Here is a 14,052-nt window from a genome sequence, read left to right as displayed (position 1 = left end):
ATTTCTCCATTTCCAAAAATGAGGGACCAATAATGTTTCCTCATCCCAGCAATCTTGGGAAGTCCTGATACAGTCTGATACCATCTCTTCACCGGATCAATCTAATTTACATATCATATTTTCATGCTACTTCCACTTTTTTTTAAAAAATATACATGATTGACAGTTCTTGAAAACTAATAAAGGTCCTTTTTAATAGGAATTTTTAAATTATCCCCCCCCCCCCCTTTTTGGCCAGCATGACTATTTCTACTTTTGTTGCATTGTATATTAATGGGTAAATTATTAGCATGGCTTTTATTTTAATTAAAAAAATATCTAATTTCCTATTGGGATCTTTAATTCAGTATTTTTCTTAATCGTGATTTTATAATTTAATATTTTTTTAAAAATCAAACTGCACAGAATTATGAGTACAAAGGCCATGGCATTTTCTCCCAGACATTGTTATATTATTGTCAGAGTCAGGTCTCTGCCCAATTCATTTTTTAAAAAATGGTTACACCTTGCCACATGATTTGTGTATTCAGAATGGCTTTTTATTAAATTAACTAGGTACCTACATTTCATAAAAGTTGGTAGAAAGGTACAAGCTAATCTTTAATGACTTTCATTAGATTAAAAGTCCAAGTTTTGCTACAGTTCAAAAGTCTGCCATTAGATTTCAAGAGTCTTTTATTTGGTGACTAATCGAAGAAAATATATGTCTCTCAGAGTTCAATTGTGGAGTCCTTAATGCTCCCTGATACCAGTGCTAGCTTGCACTGAAGATATTACCTAGTCTGGTAATGAAACATCTGCAAGCAATCAGCCAAGCTCATAATCTTTAGTTAATTTATTGAAAGAAATCTAATAGTTTACGTACAAAGCAACCAATGGTAACAAGTTCCTTTACTATGGATTTGCACATCACAACAGTCCAGAAATAAACAGAATATGTTATAGCCATACTCTGTGCAATTAGATCAGAAGCAGCATGAATTTGTAGTAGAACAAGTCATATGAACCTGCCTGTAATGCAGAATTGTCCATCATGCCTACCTTTCTCAGAGCTATTTCTGACTCATTGGATCAAAAGCAAAGTATTTGGGGTTATGTATGTCCTCTACAGTGCATTAAAACAAGTCCCTCAAAGTTATGACTTCGCTCTGGATACCTTTTGAACTCAATTCCAAAGGAAATTCATCTAGTTCCCTTGTTAATAATCTGCATGCATATGAAATAATTTCTATTTAATCAAATATTTTAATGTACAGAGATGTCAGCGTATATTAATCAAATGTATTTTTGTGGTTTTTATTAGTATTTTTATATTCAGATGTTTTTTTAAAACTCATTTGATAAGTTTTCAATTGCTCTTACCTGATTTGGATTCCATTTTACCATGTTAAACATTTTTATATCATGGGAGTTAATATATTTGTATTTATTTATTTATTGGATTTGTCATAGTAGTTTTAATATCTTTTTTAGAAGATTTTTAAAGCACAAATTCATGATTCTGCTAAAGGATTTCTGAACCTTTAAATAGATGTGGCAGGGATATTTATTTTTATATCACTTTTACACCCACACACACACACACACAGAGCGGCAACCTACCAAATACCCCTTCCTCCTCCTATTTTCTCACAATAATCCTTGAGATGAATTTACTGAGAAAGAATGACTGGCCCAAACCCACCAAGCCAGTTTTTCCTGCCTAAAGTGAGAGTATAATTCAGTTTTTTTGGTCCATAGTGCAGCAATTTAACTACCATACCAAACTTCTCTCGGCTGGATGCTGTAGAAACTTAAAGATGACTGTATTTTGTCCAGTTTTATAGTAGCCTTGCTTGTTCTTCTTGCCCTTTAAAGAAAATACTAACTGGCGAGATAGTATGATTTGTTTACATACTTATGAGAGTTGTTATTGTGTTGCAGGTGTCCAACTGGTTTGGTAACAAGAGAATTCGCTATAAAAAAAATATGGGAAAATTCCAGGAAGAGGCCAATATTTATGCAGCCAAAACAGCAGTGGATGCTACCAATGTGGTGGCTCAGGGGAATCAAACAAGCTCTCCCCCAACCCCAAATTCTGGTGAGTATAGAAGGACTGTAGTTAAAGAAGGACACCTGCTGGGGAAACCAGCAATAAAAAAAATAACACTACTCAGACAATGAGTAACTCAACCTAGTGTTTTTGTAAGTGGCCTAGAAAAACACTATATGTTTATGTTTTTTTGTTGTTGTTTTCAGCCTTCCTAGTTGCTTTATGTTAGGATATACAGTAATAATGGGGGGGAAACAGAGGATCTTGAGTACAAGCAGACTCTTCTAAAGGAATTAAAGTTGATTGACGCAATTTTAGCTCCTAACATCTTTGAGTCACTTGGTATTCAAGGTAAATACTAGTAGCAAGAGCTAGACAAAAAAACTAATTTAAAACTATATTAAAAACATTAAAAAGGCCCCCTTGTTGGCAAACCTGATTAGATAATAGGACATGTAATTTAGTGCTTTGTTTCCTCTGATGAAAAATTTGCTTGAAATAGCTTGGGAATTCAGATTTGTTTGCTATCCCATATATATTCATTAAAGTATGAGTTAATGACTTTCCATAAAACATTATGTTTCAAAATTTGTTTCATTTTCATTTTCTGCTGAATGAAGTGCTTACACCAGTCCCTGAAATTACAGCTATTACAGTGCCCTCCATGATCATGTGATCAAAATGTGGTTGCTTAGCAACCTGCCTACACTTACTACTGCAGGAGCACTTCAACGTCCTCCTTCTGCCTATTTTCCTCCCATCTCTTCGCTGGCCTACACAGTAGCACTCCTCATTGGTGCTGGTGGTGCTAGGGCTCAACTAGAAGCCTGGTACCTTCAGCAGTCTCCTCTGGCTACCACTATTCCTGTGCCTCTGTTTCAATCTCAATAGATCCAAGATCACTGCTGAGGACTAATCAAGCTTCATATTGCAACTGGCCATCTCAGTTGGCAACCCACAGTTGTTCCCACCACTTTGTGCTCCATAGGCCTTGCCATGGACAGCTGATCTTTGCTTCAGGACTGTAGTTCAGCCCTTGTGCTGCTAGCAGCACCAAGGAGTACTACTGTACAGAACAGCCAAAGGACAGAGATAGGAAGGGAGATAGCCAGATGGGGGGAGTTGAAGAGCAGCAATCCCGTACATTATTGAGGCTCATGGCTGGGAAGGACCAAGCTCAGAATGGCTTGTATAGTGGGGGATCCTTGCCAATGACAAGTAACATTTGGCTAATGATGGCAATGGGGACTGGCAGGATTGCAGTTGCTTTATCTGACTTTATGCTTGATATCTTGATTGCATCAGCGGAATCCCGCCCGGCTGTTCTGTTTAGGGCGACCCGCTCTCTTCTGAACCAGGGGGGATTTGGGGAGCCCTTGCAGAGCAGTACCGAGGAATTTAACTCATTTTTCGCTGATAAAGTCGTGCGGATCTGGGCGGACCTTGACTCCAATTGGATAGCAGTGTCGGCTGACAACGAGTCAGTCGAGGTGACTGGGGCCTGTCCTTGTCCATCTGTCTGGGAGGAGTTTGACTTGGTGACACCTGATGAAGTGGACAAGGCCATTGGAGCTGTGAGTTCCGCCACCTGCTTACTGGATCCGTGTCCCTCTTGGTTTCGGCCAGCTGAGAGGTGACACAGAACTGGGTCCAGGAAATTGTCAATGCTTCTTTGTGGAGGGGGTCCTTCCCGGCTCCCTATAAGGAGGCACTTGTGCGCCCCTTCCCCAAGAAGCCTTCCCTGGACCCAGCCGTGCTTAATAACTACCGTCCAGTCTCCAGCCTTCCCTTTTTAAGGTGGTGTCGCTCCAGCGGTCCTTGGAAGAAGCCGATTATCTAGACCCTCAGCAGTCAGGATTCAGGCCCGGCTACAGCACAGAAACTGCTTTGGTCACGCTGATGGATGATCTCTGGCGTGTCCGAGACAGGGGCTTGCCCTCTGTCCTGGTGCTTCTTGACCTCTTAGCAGCTTTCGATACCATCGATCATGGTATACTTCTGCGGCGGCCGGAGGGGTTGGGAGTGGGAGGCACTGTTCTTCAGTGGTTCTCCTCCTACCTGTCCGTTCGGCTGCAGTCGGTATTAGTGGAGGGTCAGAGGTCGACCTCTAGGTTTCTCCCTTGTGGGGTGCCTCAGGGGTCAGTCCTCTCCCCCCTGCTATTTAATATCTACATGAAACTGCTGGGTGAGATCATTCAAGGGCATGGGGTGAGGTATCATCAGTATGCTGATGATACCCAGTTATACATCTCCACCCCATATCCAGTCAGCGAAGCAGTGGAAGTGATGTGCCGGTGCTTGGAGGCTGTTGGGGTCTGGATGGGTGTCAACAAGCTCAAACTCAACCCTGACAAGACAGAGTGGGTGTGGGTTTTGCCTCCCAAGGACAATTCCATCTGTCCGTCCATTACCCTGGGGGGGGGGGAATTATTGCCCCCCTCGGAGAGGGTCCGCAACTTAGGCGTCCTCCTCAATCCACAGCTAACATTGGAACATCTTTCGGCTGTGGCGAGGAGGGCGTTTGCACAGGTTCACCTGGTGTCATTGGGAGTCATTGCTCACAGTCGCTCATGCCCTCATCACCTTGAGGTTCAAATACTGCAACACTCTCTACATGGGACTACCTTTGAAAAGTGTTCAGAAACTTCAGATTCAAGTCTACATACATACATACATACATACATACATACATACATACATACACACATACATACATAAATAGAAAGTAAGAAAGAAAGAAAGAAAGAAAGAAAGAAAGAAAGAAAGAAAGAAAGAAAGAAAGAAAGTGTGGGCACGCTCTCTGATATCCATAATTCTATATTTTCAATAGTATATTTTCAAATAGACAGTAATCATTCAACATCCCAAACTTCCTAAGATTAGGCTCTTATAACAGCCATTGCAAATTATAAATCTTTCCCCCTAGAAATATCAAGATGTATTTGAGAACTTTTAGTCTGTCAGTCTCAGATCAAAAACATTAATTATCAACATCCAATATGTTCATAAATGTATTTAATTATAAGTAAAAAAAGTGGCTCACCTTAGAGTTTCTCACTTCTGTCTCTCACATTGATGATGATCATTCCATCGTTGTCTTTGTCCACTCCATCGTTGTCTTTGTCTACTCTCTTTCTCTCCCTTCCTTTCTCCCTTTTTACTTTCTATCTCTCCCTCTCTTTCTTTCTCTCGTCTCCTTCTCTCCCACCCTCTTTCTCTCTATCCTTTCTATCTCCCCCTCTCTTTCTATCTCTCCATCCCTTTCTATCTCTCCCTCTCTTTAATTCTCTCTTCTTTCTTTCTCTCCCACCCTTTCTCTCTTTCCTTTCTATATCTCCCCCTCTCTCTTTCTCTCCCTCCCTCCCTCTTTCCTTTCTCCCTCTCTCTCTCTCTTTCTTTCACTTCTGTATATCTTCTCTTTATTATATTAATTTTTTCTCCCTTTTATTCTTGCACCTTTTACTCTTCTTTTTTTTGCTTTTTCTTTATATTAGATTTTTCTATTATAAAAATGAATTTAACATAATCTGGATGACTATTGCCACAGCCCCTGCCCTGAGATATTAGCTGATGCCACATCTGAAACACATACAGAAACCTGGCTGGGCAAAGCTCTGAGAGAGACACACTCCCTTCCTTGAGCCCAGTCAGATCTCAGAAATATGCATCAGTCCTCTCATAGATAAATCTCTTAAGTTAGTCAATATTACTAATAATATGTATAATGAAACGCTCAAAAAAATAAAGGGAACACTCAAATAACACATCCTAGATCTGAATGAATGAAATATTCTCATTGAATATTTCATTTGCACAACTATTCCATTTGCACAACAGCATGTGAAATTGACTGTCAATTAGTGTTGCTTCCTAAGTGGACAGTTTAATTTCACAGAAGTTTGATTTACTTGAAGTCATATTCTGTTTTTAAGTGTTCCCTCTGTGTCTGTGTGTGTGATTGTATATTATTATTATTATTATTATTATTATTATTATTATTATTATTATTATTATTATTATTATTGTCAGTAGTAATGTCTTACTACTTGGGTACCTGCTGTTGAATTAGTAATATAGATTATTAATTTTTATGCTTTCAGAAAGCTCACAATACTTGTATGCTGTAGTATTTGTTATTTTTAAAAAAACAGGTGCATATTTTAAATTGTGTTTATTAAATCTCATAGTCTTCTTAAAAGCGGAAAATCTCACTTAAGAATCACCTCCCTCTTATAAAGCTGAGGTAATAATATAATTTCATCCTTCCTGAATGAGGTGCTACATCAAACTAACAAGGCACCCTGGAATATTTTATTACTTAACAACTGGAAGTGTTAATGAGTTCACTATACTGCAGGGGAGCTCTGAATAGAGAAAGCTTGGGAAGCTCTTGTCTTATTCTGTACCACTTTATATACAGTGGTACCTCAAGATACGAACCCCTCGTCTTACGAACAACTCGTGATACGAACCCGGGGTTCAGAAAAATTTTGCCTCTTCTTACGAACTTTTTTCGAGTTACGAACCGGTGTTCGGAGACTGCTGGGAAGCGGCGCGGCTGTTTTAAAAGGTGACAGCCGGGCGGCGGGGCTTCCCAGAAGCCTCCCGAACGCCGGTTCGTAACTCGAACAAAGTTTGTAAGAAGAGGCAACATTTTTCTGAACCCCGGGTTCGGTTCGGGAGGTTGCTGGGAAGCCCCCCAGCCCGGCTGTCACCTTTTAAAACAGCCGCGCCGCTTCCCAGCTGTCTCCTGAAGCTGAACACGGAAGTTCGGCTTTGGCGTTCGGCTTCAGGAGACAGCTGGGAAGCGGCGCGGCTGTTTTAAAAGGTCGCAGCCGGCCTGGGGGGCTTCCCAGCACCCCCACGAACCTCGAACCCGGGTTCTGGGGGGTGCTGGGAAGCCCCCCAGGCCGACTGCGACCTTTAAAAACAGCAGTGCCGCTTCCCAGCTGTCTCCTGAAGCCGAACGCGGAAGTTCGGCTTTGGCGTTCGGCTTCAGGAGACAGTTGGGAAGCGGCGCGGCTGTTTTAAAAGGTCGCAGCCGGCCTGGGGGGCTTCCCAGCACCCCCCGAACCCCAAACACGGGTTCAGGGGGGTGCTGGGAAGCCCCCCAGGCCAGCTGTCACATTTTAAAACAGCCGCGCGGCTTCCCAGCAGTCTCCGAAAGCCGTTTTTTTGCGGGTGTTTTTTGGTTGCACGGATTAATTGACTTTACATTGTTTCCTATGGGAAACAATGTTTCGTCTTACGAACCTTTCATCATACGAACCTCCTCCTTGCACCAATTAAGTTCGTATCATGAGGTATTACTGTATAAGGAACTTATGGTAGCCTTTGAAGAATCTGAAAGTTCCTGGGGATAGTTTGTAATTTTATCCACACCTCACTTAGAAATGACCTCACCTAGCAACCATTTGCAAATATGTCGATAATAAAATATCTCTTTTCTGACCAGTGTGCACATTCATGACAATTTTGTACACCTGGGAATAAGGCACACCAGAATGGGTAATGCTAGTGTAGCTGCACAAGAACTTTATCTCAACAAGAGAGCAGCAACAAGTAATCTTTTCAGTATCTGTCAATCCTGTGTTCACTTATTGACCATTTCACTTGGTTGATTATTTCTACCCGGTTATTCGATTTCACTGAGATGGCAGAATGGAAAGGGAGAAGAATTTGAATCGGATTCATGAAATAACTTGAACCGTATTAGGTCAAGATCTATTCACTAAGCCCTAGCAATTGAGTATTCTCCATGATATAAACTGATAGATTGTGGAATCAGATTTCAAGCATAACAGCTCCTTGGGCTATCATTTATGACAAATTGCATGAAAATGAATGGTTGCACACATAACTCCAAGTAACTTATTTTTTCCTCTTTAGGTTCTTCTGGGTCATTTAAAATGACAAATTCTGGAGATTCCTTTATAAATCTTCAGTCACTCAGTTCTTACCAGAATTCACCAGTGGGAGCCAATGTGCAGTCTCAGGTAGGTGGAACTATGCCAGGTTAACAGTCCACTGCAGCCATAAATATTTTAATCCCCATAAATACTTCAATTCAAGTGCCCATTGTAAGATATACAGATTTTAAGATTTCCTGAAGGAAATATCTAAAGGTAGTCCTTAAATTATTACCAGTAGTTTAATGACTATTCCCATTTATAACAATCACAGAATGAGTCCTTGATGGCCAGGAGAGACCCCTTGCTATTGTAAATGGTCCCCTTCTCCCAGTCATATTCTGGCAAGTAAGACACTTGGCAGCCGATCACAGGTTTACAACTGATTGTAACATTTTGGGACCACATAACTGTAATTTGTGATTTTTTTGCCAGTTTCTAGCAAAAAAAATCATTTGAATGAATACATTTGCTTAACATCCGCTAGGTTTGTTTAATGATAATAGTGAAAAATATCAGAAAAAAACTTCTGGTCATGTGGGAACATCATCTTATGATTCTGTCAACTTATGCCAGTATTTCTGATCCTCATTGTGGTTATAAGTCAAGGACTACCTGAATCTATAGCTACTAGAAAATAGGTTATCCCATAATCAAAATGACTCCAGTGCCCTTGACCTGATCTAAATTTTCAGATCCTTCTTTGGACAAGGAAGGATTTGAATTTTTCTGTACTGGACTACAATTGGCCTGCCTTTTGAATTTTGGGCTAAATAAGATTGATTTTGTGCCTGACCTGAACCTTTACTAGAATTAGTATATAGATGGTCTTTGACCTATGACTGCAATTAGCACCAGAACATCCAGCATCAAAATTCTGACCATACTGTGATGGGCAGTCATAAATCTTTTTTTCCCCCAATGCCATTGTAACTTCAGTTCTTCAATGAATGGTCATAAGTCAAGGACTACCTGACTCGGGCCCAAGTGTCCATTACGGTAATGTTAATATTCTCTCCTGGATTTCAGAGGGAAAAGTAATATACGTGTTCAGTCACACAGCGTATATGTTGCTATACATTCCAGGGGAAAGAATGGGATCTTGGTGGGTGTTCTTTTCTTTTTTAAAATTTTCTTTTCCCAAAATTTGTGTGCCCAGAGAAACTTATTATTTTGAAAAAAATCATTATGCTAATAGCAATCTCCTTTTGATAACATGCAGAAGAGCAATATAAGTAGTTATAAGTTGGGAATAAATGTTCAGCCCAACTGGACACTAAAACCCTAAAAGGTCATAGAAAGGAAGATAATGGGATTTGGGGCAGTAAATATAGCACTTACATAACTCTTTTGGCACTTTTTTGTTTGCTTGACAAATTGGTCATACTGTTACAGATGGATTCCTTACACCATGTCATACACCAGGCAGGAAGATATGACAGCATTGTGGGAAACCCCTTATATTCGACACAGCGCATTGATGTAAGGAGCTTCTGATTTTGAAACTGAATGTTTTGAGCTGTGGAAGTCTGACATGGCAATGTTGGTTAATGTAACTACCTCTACAGATGCAATTATAATAGAACTCAACTGTGGCGTTAACTGGTGTTGCTAGCACCTTGCCATAAGACTGCTGCTTCAAAGAGTGGGGGAAACAGGCATCCTATTGCCAGTTTTTATTATTCAGGGAATTTTAAAGAAATCCCTCTGTAGAAATCTTTATCTGTATCATTCACGGTACTGCGAAGAACTGTGAATGGTTAGGAATGATCAGAAAGAGAAGCTGGCTAACCTACTCCTCCATATTGGCCCATTGAATTAGAAGGAAGTATCTTTCAATCCCCTCCTATTGGAGGAGAATGCTCACAGTTGAAAGAAGAGACTGCAGGAGACACAGAGAGAGAGAGACAGAGAGAGAGAGAGAGAGAGAGAGAGAGAGAGAGAAAGAGAGAAAGCATAAGCATGCACAGCAACTAGCCTCCAGTGAAATCCACAAACTGGCCTTGGATTGGTTCCTCTCCCCAAGTCTGCATTTGGGAACAGAAAGATATGTGGGAGTGTATTCTTCTATCCTGTACTCTGAATTCTTTGAATTGTTTGAGAATCAACAGGCAGTAAAGCTTTAACTATGTAGACAAATTAGTTGAAGAAGTTGGGCAAGAGGAAAGGAGTCCCGTTTGGGAGAAAGAGAAGCCATGAAACAAATGCAGCAGAAGCCACATTCACTCTATATTTTACCTTCTGTGCCCCAGAAATTATGTGTGAAGATGTTTACTAAGAGACTAATCATAATGGAACAAAGTCTGTGTTGCACATGGCATAATGCTCTCCTATTGTGATTTGGGAAATCATAATTGGAGTGATTTAAGAGGCAACTAGTAGCATCTTGTGGACTTAACAACAAAATGCCTTTATTCCCTCTTCAGGCTAATGGCAGCTGGCAGGACGCTACTACCCCTTCATCAATCACTTCACCTACTGGAGATCCAGGAAGCATTAATTCAGATGCATCTAATTAAATGTTTTAGGACCTGTTGAGGAGAGGAAAGAGGTCATTAGTGTATCTTGTCAATGTTGCTCTTTTTTTGCCAATACTTTTGATTCTACAACTTGACACACACACAGCTAATTACCTCAGACAAAATAAAAATAAAAAAGAAAACCAATGGAAGATTGTGATTATATATGGACACCTCTCTACCTCTCGGCATGATGTGCTTGAGTTCTTACTTCTGCCCTTTGGGTTCTAAAGGAACTGGCTTCATTTACCAAAACAAATTGTTTTTTAAAAAAATGAATTACCACTTTTATGCTTAAGAGTTGACTCCATTTTTCCAGTTTTAAAAAATGCAACTGATTTTAATTTCTATGTGTTTTTACTATAAAAATTCTGTTTTAGATGCTAGTTACTAACAAATAGCCCCTCTTGTATTGTAATTGTATGCGTTATCTGTATTGTATTTTCTAGAGGAAGACTATCTTTGAACACATTAACCAGAACAGGCTATTGCTTTACCAAAATGATTATTGAACTTTGCTCTTTGAATAGAAACTTCATCTTCTGTCACTCTCATGTAGCTCTAATTTAATGTCTTAGAGTATACACAGACTTGTCTGTGAATAGATTTTTGTACATCTAGGAAAATGTTAGTAGCAAAGTCATCACTTTCAGTTTAAATTGATCAAAGAATAAACTTCCAAAGTCTTTTTTTCCTTTCTGCCTTTTTCCAAGTTTTCCTTCATGATTGATGGATGATACATATTTACCAGTAAATTGGTATAAAACTAAGAGATTGGTTCACACTGCAGTCTTTTGTATGCCTACTCAGAGATATCCCACCTATGTAATTGGCCCGCTAGATCTTTGTAATATGCAGCTACCATCTTCCCATAGTCATGTTAACTGAGGCTCTTGAGAATTAATGTAACTAAAAAGTTGATGAAATTTCTTGCTATGGTTACTAATTCCACATATGAATGTACTGTTCATCTGTTAAAAATCTGGTTCAAATGTTAGCTGTTGTTCGGTATCCAGCCATATATTTTGCTTTTTGGACTAAAGCACTATGGGAAAGTTCCATCAATACCGATCAATAGATGGACCAGAACTTTTAAAATGCAATTGCATCATCAATATTTTGACTTAAAACAGTTTTGAAGGGTGTGCTTATTAACATGATCCATTCCTAAACATCATTAAGATGAAATAGAATGGTTTCCTCAATCAGGTATTCAGAAAATTGGGGACTATAATCTGGACCTTCTGGAGGCTACTTAGATGGGAATAGCTGCTATAAATAAAAACTCTGCCTAACAATTGTGTTTGGAGTAGAAGGGGGGAGAAGGGGGCATTGATAATCATTCCACTGACCGATATGTTAATAACTATGACAATTGATATTTGAACATTAAGAGGACTCATGAAACAGTTGAAACATTTCTTTCAAATAAGAAAGAGACTGTCATTTTTAAAATCTGAAACTATGCTCTGTGTATCAACTGCTGCAGAAAAGTCTGGCAGAGCAGTGTCCAAACTAAACCTTTCATTTCAATGATGAATCTTGGATTTTGCTTACATACTCATTTAGCATTCATTTCTTCCTTGAGTTCAAAGTTATCATGATAGTTGGTAATAGCTATATTTTTACTGTGTTCAACTTGTTTGCTTAAAAATGATGGACAGCAGGATCATATCTTTTTTGGTTATGCCTTTTAACTATATGGATATTCTTTAGCATGTTGTCAGATCAGCTGGTTAAGACTATTTGGAGTAGGGGCAATTTGTTTGAAGTGGATAAATTACATAGCTTTTCAGGTCCTGCAATGATGGTTCATCATCAAAAGCAGTTTCTAATTTCCCTGGTATGAGATCTTTCAAACAGGCATTTGCATTTGGGCACAAAGCTGTTCCTGAATACAAAAACAAAAACAGAGTTTTAGTTGTTGCCTGACATAGATTTAAATGTGTTAATTTCCCATAGTCACCTCAATTTCTTTTCTCATATTCTAGCTATTCTGACATTTGCCAAAGGAATTGGGGGCATTCAGATACTGAGTTCAGGGAGACCAAAAAGGCACTATTAAGCTAAAGTATCCTTTGTTTGAATAAGTGATTAAAAGTGTCTGTGGAAAGTATCAGTCATCCAAGTCATTATTCTCCCAAAGGTGTTTTTTCAAGAGGCAACTGGACTTTCTTGTTTTTCTTTGAAGATGTTTCGCTTCTCATCCAAAAAACTTCTTCAGCCTGAAGAAGTTGTTGGATAAAAACTGAAATGTTTTCAAAGACAAAGTCCAGTTGCCTCTAAGAAAAGCAACTTTGGGACTCATAACATGATAAAATATATTTTATTTTAACTTTGTGAAATGAATTCAAAATTTCTTAGGACCTTTCCTGTCTAGCCCCTTTTTTAAGGAAAGATTTCATTTTCCCCCTGATCCTGTTTTTACCATTAAGTATTAGAGCTCATCAATCCCCACCCCCTCTCCAGCAGTTTTAATAATAAATTGTTGGATGTGACATTGTATTTCCTGGATCCTTTAAGATCCTTATGACAAAGAAGACCCAACAAATTAAATGCAAATTTTAAAAATCTACGTTTGAAATAAGTTGTAACTTAACATTATTTTTGTTTTAAAATGAAAATGTGAGACACTGTAATACAGAAGTTAATACAAGTTTCATTGTTAAAAATCTAATGTTTCGGCTTATGATATAAAAACATGCAAAGGGACTGATTTCCTGATATGCTGGAATGATGAGAATTGCCTAGAGAAATCTGGAATTTGTTATTAGGCCAGCAATGGGATTTTTTTTGTGTGCAATGTGGGGGGGGGAATGGTTTTGTATACAACAGGCTTAGGCAGAAGCGGGGTGGGGACAGGTAACTTAAAAGAAAAACTAACTCTCCTTCATCCTGCAACGGCAACAAGTTTCTATAATACAATGTTTAATATGAAAAGAATTAACATTCGTATATAATGAAACCTGATTTTTTTTTTTTAAACTTCCATTATTTTTGGCTGAGAAAAAACCTAACGCTGTACAAGTGCAGAAATCCAGAATTTCTTCGTTTTTCCTCGGAGGTAAAGCGGGTGAAGCGTTTTTTCCTCTCGGGGTTGAAGTTGAAGACAATATTTTTCTCGTTAAAATTCTATGATTTCCAAATAAAAGCATTAAAAAAAAATTCATGCGGCGAACACTGCAAAACAAGCAAGGGGATGAAATAAGCCTCTAGAGCAGAACTCTTCAACCTTGGCAATTTAAGACTTGTGGACTTTGCTCACTAAGGAACTCTGGGAGTTGAAGTCCACAAGTCTTAAAAGTTGCCAAGGTTGGAGACCTCTGCGCTAGAGATGTCGTGAGGTGACTTGTCTAACCAGACTCCTCCAACGCGTTGGATTATATGGGCCACGGATAAAGGGGGGGGGGTATTAGATGTCCCCCCAAAATTGTCTTAGTCCTCTCTCTGACACTTTGCTCCTGCAGGTGACACAAACGGGTCTAATAAACCTAAGCCTGGTGAGAAGAGGCTAGTAAATTAAGTTACACCCTCTTCCCCAAACAGTTCTGGCTCTACGGTTCACAGCCAGCGGCTGAAAAAAATAGTACGC

The 14,052-nt window shown here is 39.3% G+C and overlaps 1 protein-coding gene across 2 annotated transcripts in view; it reads left to right on the top strand.

Moving 5' to 3' along the window:
• LOC139161652 (pre-B-cell leukemia transcription factor 3-like) overlaps window positions 1–11,159 on the top strand; it is a 70,379-nt gene extending 59,220 nt beyond the window's left edge. For both annotated transcript variants that reach the window (XM_070741074.1, XM_070741073.1), the window contains exons 6-9: window positions 1,924–2,080; window positions 7,922–8,028; window positions 9,337–9,423; window positions 10,368–11,159. In XM_070741074.1, coding sequence (XP_070597175.1) covers window positions 1,924–2,080; window positions 7,922–8,028; window positions 9,337–9,423; window positions 10,368–10,460 — 444 coding nt within the window. In that variant the 3' untranslated portion in view covers window positions 10,461–11,159. The remainder of the gene's footprint in view (window positions 1–1,923; window positions 2,081–7,921; window positions 8,029–9,336; window positions 9,424–10,367) is intronic.
• Window positions 11,160–14,052: the final 2,893 nt, after the last annotated feature.

The sequence above is a fragment of the Erythrolamprus reginae genome, chromosome 2, assembly GCF_031021105.1.
Source record: "Erythrolamprus reginae isolate rEryReg1 chromosome 2, rEryReg1.hap1, whole genome shotgun sequence".
NCBI lineage: Eukaryota > Metazoa > Chordata > Lepidosauria > Squamata > Dipsadidae > Erythrolamprus > Erythrolamprus reginae.
This window is presented reverse-complemented; position numbering and strand designations above follow the sequence as displayed.